Genomic DNA, 13,939 nt, shown 5'->3' with positions numbered 1-13,939 from the left:
CACTCTGAATTTTGTGTAAACACACAGAAAGTCTTAAAAAGCATCAGAAGAACTACCATACTTACCTCCTTTGCCCATATTTTCACCTTTTATCATTCCTTTTGTTTGTGAACATTTTTTCCTGCTAACATGCTCACTCTTTATGATGATGCAGATTATATTAAACAATTACACTGGTGTAGTCTTACCAGATTAATATTGAATGTTTTACATGTCAGGTCTTCCAAAGTCTGGTTTTGCAGTTTCTCTGTTATTAGTGTTACCATGGTATTCCACAGCTTCTTCTTGCCTATATTTCCAAATGGTGGAGATACATTGCTTTGTTACTAGTGAGCCACTTCTGCATTAGCTTCATGTTCTAGCCAGGTAGATTTTTCCAATCAATTCCTCAGTGCATTCTGCAGGTTTCTGACAAAAGACATCACTAAAATTAATTTTCAAAGTGGTAAACCCCAAAATTACTTACAGTTTTCTGCTTCTACGCTTTCTAGAGAAGAAACACTCTAACTGATCTCTATGCCATGATGCTCCGTATTCTTCTTCAGTGTAACCCAAATCAACAGGTTAGCTCAACAAGGACTTTTATGCAAAAGGTTTGCTCATAATTCAAGCAGAAGCACACTTACTATCAGAATGCTGCCACAAATAGTTATTCGTCTTTGCCCATGCCACACCACGCCACATGGATACATTAGAAGGGATATGGAATGGAAATGTTTCCACTACAGTACTGTTATTTTTCATGGAAAATGTTTTATTTCAAAACTTTTTCATGCATATACCAACCAAGGTGATTTCTTTAGTCAAAGGCAAAACCTTTTTTAGAATGTTTACAATATAGAAAGATCATCATCATGCAGCACACGAGACAAGGAAATCCCAGGAGATGATGCAAGGCACCCTTTATTTGGCCATAAATTACTCAAACGATACTCCACTTTAAGACACATACGTAAGTTTTGAATGACAGCCGTTAATATCATTTTGACCTTTCATAATATAGTAGGAAATCCTGCACTGTAAATTACCTAATGCAATTATGGAGAGCTTAAAATATGTATCCCTGGACACTTATCATTCTGAACTGGCCCAACCATGTTTTTTTTTTTGGGGGGGGGAATCATATTTCTAGCCAATTGCCAGAAGAAAAAGCCCAGTGGAGATTTAAAAAGAAAACAAAAACAAATGCTTCCCCTCCACCCTTCAATTCTTTCAGAATTTATCTTTTGCACACAAATGCAGCTGCTGTGCAAAGGCAGAAAGAAACTAGTCCCAAGTTATGAGACCAAGACACTGCCAACCAACTCCTCTCTAATCCCTTTCCTATTAGGCAAGGTCAATCATGGCATCCTTTACCACTAGTCCAGGCTGTTATGACCACTGGTGAGACACAGAATGCACTCATGACGGCCAAGACTGATGTTCAAGCTTCCTGGAAACAGCCTTAAACTAAGTGGGAATGCTGCCATCAGTCCCTGACATTCCTACATGCAAAGAAGCCAAGGAGGGGCTCTGAGTACTACAGTAATATTTATGTGCATGAGATTGGCACATTCAGTAGTATAGCTGTTCTGATTGTTATTTATTTATTTATTTATTTATTTATTTATTTATTTATTTATTTATTTATTTATTTATTTATTCATTCATTCATTCATTCATTCATTCATTCATTCATTCATTCATTCATTCATTCATTCATTCATTCCATTTATACCCCGCCTATCTGGTCAATTTTGACCACTCTAGGCGGCTTACACCACAAAAAACAAAATACAGGAACAATATATAAATAAAAAGGAATTTGTACACAATTAAAAATTCTATAAGATGGAAAAGGAAAAAAAACATAATAAAGAAGGCAAGGGAGAAGGTTAGGGGTTATATTGTTTTCTTGTACACTAGACAGAGAAAAGTCCCCAAATCACCCTAGGTAGACATTAAAAATGCTAGTTCTCATATGCGTTCAACCTATAATGCAGGGAATTTATGTAATGTTATAAAAATGCTGACAAAAAGTATCTTCTCTCGTGTTGATCTGTGCTATCATAGGAAAGAATGCTATTTAATATTTAAAGCTGTTGTTAGCGATGCCCTTGACGTGCAGATATGATGCCCATTTTCAGATTCCCTGCTTGCAGCAGCAGAACATTAAAACACATTGCAGAACTGGTTGTTGTATGACACTATCAGCCACAGCCCCCTTCAGCCTGCAAGAACACTAAAATTTAAATTGGTAGAAGTATTTTTAAATGCTTACAAATTAACAAAGATTGATTCCACCCCCACCCACCCTCCGCAGTAAGACACTAAGAGTGGTTATGCTAGTATCCAAACAAATCACAAATGTGTAAATATGTTGGACATCTTTGCTAATTTCTATAGCAGCACACACTTCTGCTCTGCAAAACTAACTAATCAGAAAATGGGACTTGTTGCTTTCCATTTTGGTTTCTCTGTGGCTAAAGGTGCCTCATATACCTTATGGTCTTGTAGTCCTCAGGATAGCTATGTGAAGCAAGTCATTATCATTATTCTCATACTGAAGAGAAGACTGAAGCTGAGATTGGGTGGCTACAGCACTGGAGTCATTTCAATGAAAGACTTGTTATTTCAAACTCCAAGCCCCTATAGGTAAGAAAGAGAAGGTTTTTTTTTTTCTTTTAAAAAAGAAGACCTTTTACTGGCTGCACTTCAACTATCATGTTAAAACAAGGCACAACTAGGAAGCAAACATTTTTGCAATCATCAGTCTTGTGTGTCCAATCCCCGCTCGGTCTAATGATCCCCAACTAACAGTTTGAAGTGATAGAATCAAGCTACAGGACCCACAATTCATCTGTTGTCAACTGGGCCTAAAAATGGCACACTGTTCTCTCTCTCTCTCTCTCTCTCTCTCTCTCTCTCTCTCTCTCTCACTCACTCACTCACTCACTCACTCACTCACTCACACACACACACACACAAACCAATTTAACTTTAGGTGTATTTCTTTTGCATTGTTTCATTTCATTTTATACAATTCTGGAGATTTATGGACTGAATAAGAAAATGGTGAAACTCTTAGAGGAAATAATGGTCACGTGGAAGCCTCTGAAGTTCAATTTCTAAGCAGCAACTGCACAGGAAGTTGTGAAACCAAGTTTCCAGGAGAAGACATAGCCAAGACCATAAACAAACTTGGCAAAAACATAATTCCACATGCAGAACAAATAACTTGGAGACATGAAAAGGAGCAAAGATGCATCCAGACAGACACTTTGCAGTCAAAGTGAGGCAATATATGATTCCCAGTGTGGTGTAATGGGCAGAGTAGGACTTTGAAGAACAGGGTTCAAATCACTGCTCAGCTATGGAAACTCACTGGGGAAGTGGAACTGGAAAAACCACTCCTTAAATATCTCACTTACCCTGAAAGCTCTACTAGAGTCACTATAGGTCAGTTCTGGCATGACTGCATAGAACACACACAATATGCGGCCTAATGACTGTGGATCACAGGAGACAACATGTAACTACAGTGGTGCCTCGCTTAGCAATTGCCTCGTTTAACGATGTATTCGCTTAGCGATGAGGTTTTTGGAGCGGTCTTGCGCTCTGTTTAGCAATGTTTCCAATGGGGGAATTTCGCATAGCGATGTTCGGGACCTTGCTTCGCTTAGCGATGACAGTTTAGGTCCCGTTTTGCTTAGCGATGTTTTTGACAGCTCCGTTTTCGCTATTTTCAAAAGGTGTTAAATTGTTTAAAAAGGGTTTAGAGTGCTTGAAATCGTTAGTGCACTTAATAAAACCTTTGTTAACCAAATGTCGCTTCGTTCTGACTCTTTTTGAATTTTTGTTGATTTTTTTCTCCCTAGCGATGTTTCCTATGGCAATTTTCGCTTAAGGACGGTAATCCGTTCCCATTGGAACAGATTATCCATTTTTCAATGCATCTCTATGGGAAAACGCGTTTCGCTTAGCGATGTTTTCCCATAGCGATTAATTTTTTTGAACCAATTAAAATTGTTAAGCGAGGCACCACTGTATATGTTCAAGCCCTTGGAGGGAGGGATTTAATAGCACATTCACTTTAACTGTTTGGGAAACTATTGGGAAATTACCAGTTAAGACATCTTGTATATGTTCTTATTTTGACAAAACTTAAAACTTACTTATTTTCACATAAGAACCTCATAACTCTTTTGGTTATGTCCCTCAAAACAGTCTGTTTTTTTAAAAAAAACTGTTTAGTAAAATGTACAGTTTAGTACATTTTCAGATAACCCAGTAACGGAAGTCCTCTCGGTAGCATACACATAAGATGCATTATCATGCATGGAAAGAAAATGGAAGCTATACAACAGATTAAAACAAGAAGATAACTGAAGTGAAATGAATTGGTAACACTCCACCTATTGAACATAGCAGCCCTATTAAGGTGTTACTAAAACCAGTGCTGTGAATATGCTTAGAGGTGACCATCTAGTCTCAACCCCACAAGTCCTTCACTTTCAGTACCAAGTCTGAAGAGAAGAGGTTCCTGCTTGTGAGTAGATTCAAAATGTAAGCAAGAGTCCTGGAAAATTTGGGTTCTTGCTTGCTAATAGTCAGAGATGTAGGTTGATGCTGTATTATTCTTCAGAAAAAAATCCAAACCATATATATTTACATTTATCCATAGCTGTCTGGGCTGTCGTACTGAAACCAATTATGTAAGATGGGCTAAATGTGAGATATGAACTTCTACAAGTCATTCTTCTAAGAAGTGCTGACTAACCCCAGCATTCAGCTGCCCATCGGGAAACTGAAAAATAACATAAATATGAGAACCACCTCTTCTGTGCACAATGCAGTTGGCTTCTGACTCAGCCTGGACCAGATTTATACATGGTGTATTTGTCCTCAACAGGCTGACAAATGAACACACTGCTCAACTTGTTTCTATTTCACAAAATATCTTGATCCTCAGTCAGTCGCAAGTACAGGTAAGTAGACAAAATAAAATGTCTGTGCCCATAGACCCCATCTTTTAGTGAAACAGAATATTAAATTAGTGGTACGAATCAGATTTTTCTCAACTTGAAATGGAACTGGAAAGTACTGTATATCAGACCATGAATAAGTGAACATGAAGATACTACAGTTATACTTCAGTGAAAGAAAGTTACAGTTGTTGACAGTAAGTCATAAAAGGTATAACTCTCTTCTGGTATGTGTTCTAAAAATTGTGTTCTTTCACAAGTACTGCAGTCTTTTATTGTTGTTGTTAAATATAAAGTGTATGGTACTCCCTTTATATTATTACAGTTATTCCAATAAAACAATTCTCACATAAAAGCTTTGAACATTTTTGAGTATTTAAACCAAACATACTAAAGCAGTTAACATTGTCTGGGGCAGCGATTCCCAATCTTGGGCCCTCAGATGGTCTTGGACTCAAATTCCCAGAAACCACTAATGTCCAGGTGAGGATTCCTGGGAGTTGTAGTCCAAAAACATACAATATGCATTTTTTCTTGGACTACAACTTGACGGGAACCAAGGTTGGAAACCACTGATCTAGAGCATTTTTCATTAGATTTTTCCAATTCTACTTTTTCCAGAAAACACACATCACTGTTAGTAGAGCCTACATGTAAGCAGACACTTCTCTTCAGACTTGGCACACAAAAAATGGACAGAGCTAGGTGCTCCCCTCTAAGTGTGGTTAGAGGACCAGATTTAGTAAAGACAAACACAGCCTATGTGCTAAAGGTGAATAACGGCAAAAAGCAAAATTACAGAGCAAAATTCTACATGCATAGTATCCAGCTCCATGCTCTATTATTTCAATTAAAAGGATTTCAGGTTAGCAGTGCTCTGCCGGGGTCCTCAGAGACCTGCTGCCTATCAGAGTAAACTGTTCTGGGCTATCTTGACAATTATTCACTGTATAATTGTCTGAAACTGTAACAAAGTGCTGATTATAATTATAACTACTGCACATATGATTATGAGGAAAACAAGGCATGCACAGAAATATGGATTATACAGATCTATAGAGGGTAAAACAGTCAATGGCCATTAATCATGATGGTATGTATTGCCTTCGTTAGCAGAGTCAGTTGCAGGGGAAGATGAGCAAGAGTTTATTTTATTAATTAATTTGAAACATTTTACCCTGCCTTTCTCTTTAAAGGCAGCTTACATCATTAAAAGGACAGTATTGAAAAATCTAAAAACAGTAAGTATACAAATATTAGAAGATTTAAACAAGTATATTAAAAACAGTAAATAAGTTAAAAATACATTTAAAAGCAACAGAGCACAACAGAGAATTTGGTTTTTTGCCTGTGGGTTTCCCAAAGTTCTCAGGTTGGCTGTGGTGGGCAAAAGATGATGGACTAGATATGACATCCACCTCATCCAGTATGCCTTCTTTGTAATGTTCTTCAGGTCAAGGATCAAATCCACACTCAACTGTAAATCTGGACTGGTTACTCAATCTAGCCCACCACCCTTAGTTATTAAAAGGACAAGAAGGGCAGAGAGAGGGGACTCTCTGTAAACCACCTTGAGACTCTTGTATGAAAAGCATGATTTTAAAATGGTATAAATAATCAACCCAGCCCTCCTTCCCTCTAAAGCAGATTTAATATTTAAGAGCTTTTTCTTCTCTCCCAACGTTCATGTAAATCAAGAGTAAAATACCTGTGACCCTCCAGATCCCTCCCCACTGCTTATGCTGGCCATATGATCTTCGGACAGCCACAGGTTGCCCACCCCTGGTTTAAACATATCAAACAGAAATGCAGTCTTCAATGTTCTTTTATCACCTGTGTCAGTAAAGCACCTTTTCAGTTCTCTGTGTGCTACTGCTGCTTCTACATTTGGACACGGCAGTTTTCGCTTCCTCACACATACAGTACTTGCTATTAAAATCCCTACTCTCTGGTTACTACTGACAAGAAAAGAGGGCACGAGGTTGAAGTACTGGAGAGATGAAGCCCAGTTTTTAAAAAATGTTTCTACCTTAAGTGAAATTAAGTGGGAACGGTGAAAAAAGGAGAGGAAAGGGGGGGAATCACAATAAAAACAGAGCTCAGCAAAGGAAATGTGATCACAACAGCAGCTGCTGCTACCATCACAACAGTCTTCAGATAACTGCTCTGCCTTCCCAAGGATACAGTATACGGGTACACTGTTCTCCCTTCAAACACAAAGAAACTACACATGTAATAAAAACAAACTGTCATATCACTTTCTTCCATGCCTACAAACAGCTGGAGACGTATGTATTAATCCTGCATGTCCTGCCTCTCTTCACATTCCAACTACTTTCAGAGTTGTTCTTTCTTTGGAAGGCCTGCTATGAATCTCCAGCTGGACCGGGTGCAGATTAATGGCAATAGCTTATTTTTGCAGTATGTTTTTTTTTAAATTAAAGCAAGGTTCTATCGTAGCAAAACTGGCAGGAATGTTTACATTATATGCAAGTTAAGTGCTTTGCCTGCTCAATCAAATAATCTAAGAGGGTGAGATTACAGACTGGCCTAGTTGAATGCAACATCAAATGATTAGTGTTATATAGTGTTAAATGTTAGTGTTATATTAGTGTTATGCCCATAGGCCAGTTCCCCACAGCCTTTAGTGTTGCTTTGAAGGAAGCATTTGCTTTCAGTTTACTGTATTAGGATGCCTGAAACAGGAATGTTTACTTCTTTAACTATGTTTACAAGCTGGCTTCAAAACCATGGTTTTAAAACCAACCATTACTAAAACTAACCAGTTTATTCTGATTTGGGGAACACTGAATCAAAATTTAAAGCAGAAATAAATGTCTCCAGTCCCCTTTTGATCACATATAATGGGGGGAGAGGAGTGGGGAACCCATACTCATGTGAGGACCACATGAGTTAACAGCTTATTTAGAAACTACTAAACTATGGCTTAGTGCCGTGTCTGTCTGAACGAAGCCCATGAAGAGCACTCACTATATGCCAACCTTGTTACAGGACACTACCATCCAGAATAAGCAAATAGGAGAAATGTTTTCTCCTGTTCTCAGTGGTTCTTAACCTTGGGTTACTCAGGTGTTTTTGGACTGCAATTCCCAGAAGCCTTCACCATCAACTGTGCTGGCTGGGGTTTCTGGGAGTTGCAGTTCAAAAACACCTGAGTAACCCAAGATTAAGAACCAGTGCTTCTAGCTGATGATGGGAGAGAATTTAAGTCAGGAAAAGGAAATTTGCTAATGCACATGAACTGAAAAGGGGAAGAGCTGTATGCTATATTTGTACAGTCCACTCAGTACTGCATAATTTCTGCTATTTATATGTGGGAATCATGTTTGAATGCTCTTTGAAACAAAAATGAAGAAAAGCTTTTTTCATGCAGATATCTCGGCTAAAACTCTACAGTGATGTGGACAGAACTGTAGGAAGGGGGGAGGGAACACACTGTTGAGATTTTGATGTGAAAATGTATTAAATATTAATGTTATATAGTTAAATGCAAAATGGCTGATTTTACCTGAGTCATGTATAGATTGTATTTAGGTGTGGTATCAAGGATTAATACTTAATGTTGTACAGCTGTGTACATGATGAAACTTTGTGTAACAGAAAATTAAGTGATGTATTTTCTGATTGGTCACAGAACTGTACATAAGTCATGTGTAAAATGAATATCTTTATCTAGTGTAAGTCAAAGCACTTTTTCCTATGCTGTGTTTTGCTTCATGTCATGTTATGCTGCCAGAGAAATGTCTATTCTCTACGTATATATGTAAATAGACTAAGTTGTTGGTTTTACTCTCTCAGTGTGATAGTGTCATAAGTATCTCTGCTAACCAGTATCTCCTTACTCTGATTATGCTATGAGAATATACATTATAATCAAAATTATAATATACATTATAATCAAAATAATCAAGATGCTGGCCACAGAAACTGGCGAAACGTCGGGAAGAACAATCTTCAGAGGACTGGAGTAGGAACTCTGTCCATGCTTACAGAGCATGGATAGAGTTCCTACTCCAGTCCTCTGAAGATACCGGCCGCAGAGACTGGCAAAACATCAGGAAGAACGCATTTTCTGAACATGGCCAAAGAGCCCGAAAAACCCTCAACAACCATTAGATCCCGGCCGTGAAAGCCTTCGCGTATACAGCTATGAAATCATTTGCGTTCCTCTTCTGCTGAGGAACCAATCTCTGGACTTGAAAATATCAGAGGTGCAAAAAGTACACATGTAATATCCAACCCATTTCAGTTTATTTTTTATAGCAGGAAGATTATGTTTGAAAACAATGGATAAGAGCACTAAACTAAAATTGGGAAGACTCAGGTTCATACTCCTACTGAGCCATCAAACTGGCTCAGTGACTTTGGATTATTTTTCAGTCTGAACATGGTTGTTACAAAACGAAAAATGAGAAGTGTAGCAAACAACACTTGCTGCTTTCATCTCCCTAGAAGAAAGGACATAAAAATAAAAACAAATACATACAAATTAACAAGATAAGACATACATGCTATTCTAACTCAGAACTCTAGCCATTTTATAAATACCTACCAGCATATTTATTGACTCAATTGTTTTACTCTAACTAGGCACTGAGACCTCTGGGTAGAGTGGGTGGCATATAAATTAAATAAATAAATAAATAAATAAATAAATAAATAAACAAACAAACAAACAAACAAACAAACCATGGCCCACCCCTAAACATATAGAAACAAATGGTCAATGTTTTGCCTCATTCTCAAGCTTTCTTCAGCCAATCAACTTCCGCCCATCTCCTTAAAATAGACAGAGGGACTATATGAGGATTGCAAAATGTTTCACAACATACTTTATCTTTCATGAGTTGAAAAACATAGACCATCGAAGTATTAAAATGCTACAATTTATAAACAGCAACAAAAAAAACCCAAAAAATCACTCAGAAGCAAGTTTACAACTGTCCAAATTATCTTGGTTCGCTACATAAATTGTGTAACTTGCCTTCATACAACTCAGTATACAACAGATAACATCTACAGTGATTTATTAACTTGAGGTAATTTGCTTCCAAAGTTTATGCCGTTTATCTTACAACAACATAACTAGGTAACAGGATTTGGGCTAACGTTACCTCTTAGCAGGTATGCTAAGCATTACATCCTGAAAATCAAGTACAGTTCAATTATCCACTAGTACTATTCATTAAACCCCAATTAACAATACTTGCTAGCAGTGTGTTCCCATAGTACAACTTAAATTTGTTTCAAAATGCCTATGTCATACCGATGAATAGTAAAAGATACTGGACCTCAACATGTAAAAAACAAACAAATGAACACTAGACAAAAGACAAAATGCAATTTCTAATGTGATTATATTTATACTGTGCAGAACTGAGTCTGCATATGTATGTACTTCTGCATGATTGATGAGTAGGATGCTTTCGCTCCTGCTTTTTCTTTCAGATGTCAGGGAACCGTGGTGCAGCTAAAAAAGCTTAGCAAGAATATTTAATTCCAGCTAGTCAAATCCACAAACTCTGACCGGCCTTGGTAGCCCGTACTAACCAAGTGTGAAGTATGTTCTGTCCACATTAATGTAACATATAACATTACTGCAGTATCATGGTGAGCTCTACTACTATAACATGAATCTTCAAAACAGATATCAGCTTAGGCAGATCAAGTACTGTACAATGATGTAACAACTTTGGCTTTATCCATGTTATCAAAGCATGAAATCATTCTTCAAAATTTCTGACCAAATTATTTCCATGACCTGACTTGTTTCCTTCCTAATTTTAATGGATGATGATGAACAATGAACCAACTGGCATATAACAGCAATGAAATACAGACTTTGCTATGAAAGATGTCTTCTTTGATTCCCAGTCCAAGGCATCTGGGCATGTGTTTGCAAACATGAAAAGGGGGGGGGGGGTTCCGTTGTAATCTAATTATCACTCCTGTTATCACTCTCTACATTCAGTATATTCATGCTGTAAGGAAACCAAAACAGGGCCAATAAGAAATAAGATGAAAGTATCCGCATGATCCGGGGAATGCTGCTGTTTCCAGATGGTATCCATATGGAACACTGATAACCTCTTTAAAAAGAACAAAAATGAAAACCCTATAAGAAGCAAGCATGCCCAGTTGATCCAAGAAATGCTGACTATCAGCTGGGGAAAACACATCAGAAAACAGGAATATCTTGCTTCTATCTCTTACAGATTAGAGTATTTTGCAGGAGGGCACAAAAGAATGCTGAACAGTAACACTTCTGTTAGGAGGTGACAATATATAGTACAACAATATTTTGCTGTAGAACCAATTTATAAGACTTCTTAACAAGACTGCAATTCTGTGCACACTGAAATAAGATGAGAAAGGGGGGAAGCTGTGTATCCTCTATACAGAATCAAAAAACAAGGCTGGAAAATATATTGCACTACTAACAAACTAATTATGGGAAGCTCTTAGTCCAGCAGATCCTTTCTTCAAGAATACCTGCTTTTCAGTGACTCATGCTTATCTGAATCTCACAGCAATGCTAAAAAAACCCTTCCTTTACATTTAAAGTTAAAATTACTGAACTAGAACACTAAGCTAAGACATGTCAAAGTAAAACACAACTATAAACTCTTTAATTTAGTGATTTATATGGCATACAACACTTTTCCCTGAAGCTTATTCATAACCATGTCTTGTTGCATTTTAGAAATCCAGTATGGTATAGTGGTTATGGCACTGGCCTAAAATAAGGGAAACCTGGGTTCAAATTCCCACTGCATTATGGAAGTCATCTGGTATGACCTTGGCTTCCCAGCAGCATTATTGGGAGAAAGGTGGTCTGTAAAAAAGACAAATACATAAAAAATAAATAAAAAGCCTAATAAAGAGAAGAATCACTTCAGCCCACAAAACCACCCCAAGTTTCTCTTTCTACAGACATATCAGAACTCGCTTTCCAATTACCTGATAAGTTAAGCCTATAGGACAGGAAGAAATGGTGACAGGATGCTCCAAGATGGCTGAACTGTGGTTTTTGTGGTGCAATACTTGCAGTACAAGCAATATGTTGCCATCTAATGAACAAGAAGGCTTTTAGTTTTTGTTACCTCCTGATATAACTTTCAGCTAACTTTAAGAAGCCCCAACTGTGAGACAACATCCCAGAGAACCACTGAGCAGTTCAGTCAGCATCACTCTTAAAGGATCTCCTGTTCATTCTCACTATTGATGGTTGTTACCAATGTATTCCTCTCTGAACCTATCTCGGTATGTTCTTCATAAACCCTACTCTAGATGCCACTACATTCTTAGGCAAAGTGGGTGGCAACAAAAAGAGGTTTTTCCTAGATTCCACCCATCTACCACTCTGCACACCTTTAAGACTTACTAAGTTGGCAAAATTAAAGGTGTAGAGGGAGGAAAAAAATACCGTCAAAAAAACTGTTCAAAGGCTTGCTGTAAAACAAAAGACCCCTTTGGGAAAATGTGGCTATTTCCTATTTATGTTCCACAACGCATTTTAATTGTTGTAAGCCGCCCAGAGACCTTTGGGTAGAGTAAGTTAAATAAGTAAATAAGCAGCATATAAGTTAAATAAATAAATAAATAAATAAATAAATAAATAAATAAATAAATAAATAAATAATATTACTACATAAAGGAATTTGCTTTGTAACTGATGATTTTGCTTAAAGTGGTGGGATGTAAACTATTCTCATCAAAGTAAAAAAAAAAAATCAGAAGCAGCTCGCAGCAGCTTCATGCAACGTTTCCTGTTAAGATTTTGTGGTGTCTTATTTCCAGAGAACTTTCCCAGGGTCGGTGAACTGGTTTCTTCGTGCGGAAGTGACTCCGTGGTGCAACAGCCAAGAGACGGAGAGCGGCCGCCACGAGGCTCCACCAGCAACTCCACGAGCAACCCACCTGACGTGCAGCACCGCTCTCTCACATACACACGCGCCCGCACCTCTCCAGCAACCGGCCGCCGCCGCCGTCCTCCTCTCCTGGCACTGGGCATAAACGGAAGCTTGCCTGTGCAAGCACGGGGGAGGCCAAAGTTCAGCAGCTGGAGGAGACCGGCAAGAATCCGCACGTACTAATTAACAGCGGGAGCAAGAAAGCCACCCCTCCCGTTGCAAGGCGGACCAAGAGGGTTATTAGCTGGGGCACCCGACGCCCCCCAGGCTTCCCTCAGCCTCCAGGCAAGCCGCTCTCTTGCCTTTGTGGAGCAAGACATTAAGGGTCACTGACAGCCAAGGCAGACGTTCACGTAGGTATCATAAACGGGGTATGTACACGTGTTCGGTGTACACGCATCTACCATATCATGTGCACGCATGGAAAGATACATACATTCCCCCTGTTGGGGTATGGAGGCAAGCCCCACCGCACGCTCTCCCCTCCGGCTTCAACTGCTGGAATGGGGGACTGTTGTGGTTCCCGGATGCTATCCCAGCAAGCCTTGCCCTGCCGCCAGGGGTAAGGCAGCGGCTTCAGTGACGTCTCCTGGAGGCGCCCCTCATGCCTCGGGCGCAGTTCCCTGAGACGGACGGCAATTCTTACCGGGGGGAGGAATAAGGGCGGGAAGGGGCAACGTCGCCCTGTTTTTCTCAGGTTTTTAAAGTGCCAAAGCCTTGGACGGATATTTGCTAACGATGTTTGGTCAGCCTCTTTCTGAGGGTTTCCAAAAGTCAGAAAGCGGGGAGGGAGGGAAGGAAGGAGGGAAGAAAGAGAGCAACGCGTTGGGAAAGTGACGAAGGACGGATCTTTTCATCTTTTGATGACAGGAGGTTTAAATAACTTTTCAACTTGTGTACTGTATATTGCATGCAGATACGTTTCTTTCCCCCTCTCTCCCTTAGTCCAGTCAGGGTCCATGGATATCTTGGAGAGGGGGTTTCTTTAAGTACTGTAATCCTGTTTTTAAAAGGGAAACCAAACATTCACGGAAAACCAGA

The 13,939-nt window shown here is 38.9% G+C and overlaps 1 protein-coding gene across 6 annotated transcripts in view; it reads right to left on the bottom strand.

Moving 5' to 3' along the window:
- FAM53A (family with sequence similarity 53 member A) overlaps positions 1–13,467 on the bottom strand; it is a 42,938-nt gene extending 29,471 nt beyond the window's left edge. For 3 of the 6 annotated variants that reach the window (XM_020805923.3, XM_020805928.3, XM_072994819.2), the window contains exons 1-3: positions 13,335–13,429; positions 2,482–2,628; positions 189–408 (exon numbers count right to left, since the gene is read on the bottom strand). In XM_020805923.3, the coding sequence (XP_020661582.3) occupies positions 189–266 (78 nt within the window). In that variant the 5' untranslated portion in view covers positions 267–408; positions 2,482–2,628; positions 13,335–13,429. Of the gene's footprint in view, positions 1–188; positions 409–2,481; positions 2,629–12,905 lie in introns of all 6 variants that reach the window. The other 3 variants (XM_020805924.3, XM_078390663.1, XM_020805925.3) reach the window with 3 other exon arrangements.
- Positions 13,468–13,939: the final 472 nt, after the last annotated feature.

The sequence above is a fragment of the Pogona vitticeps genome, chromosome 3 (genome assembly GCF_051106095.1).
Source record: "Pogona vitticeps strain Pit_001003342236 chromosome 3, PviZW2.1, whole genome shotgun sequence".
Lineage (NCBI taxonomy): Eukaryota > Metazoa > Chordata > Lepidosauria > Squamata > Agamidae > Pogona > Pogona vitticeps.
The sequence above is the reverse complement of the archived record's forward strand: the minus strand, read 5'-3'. Positions and strand labels throughout refer to the sequence as shown.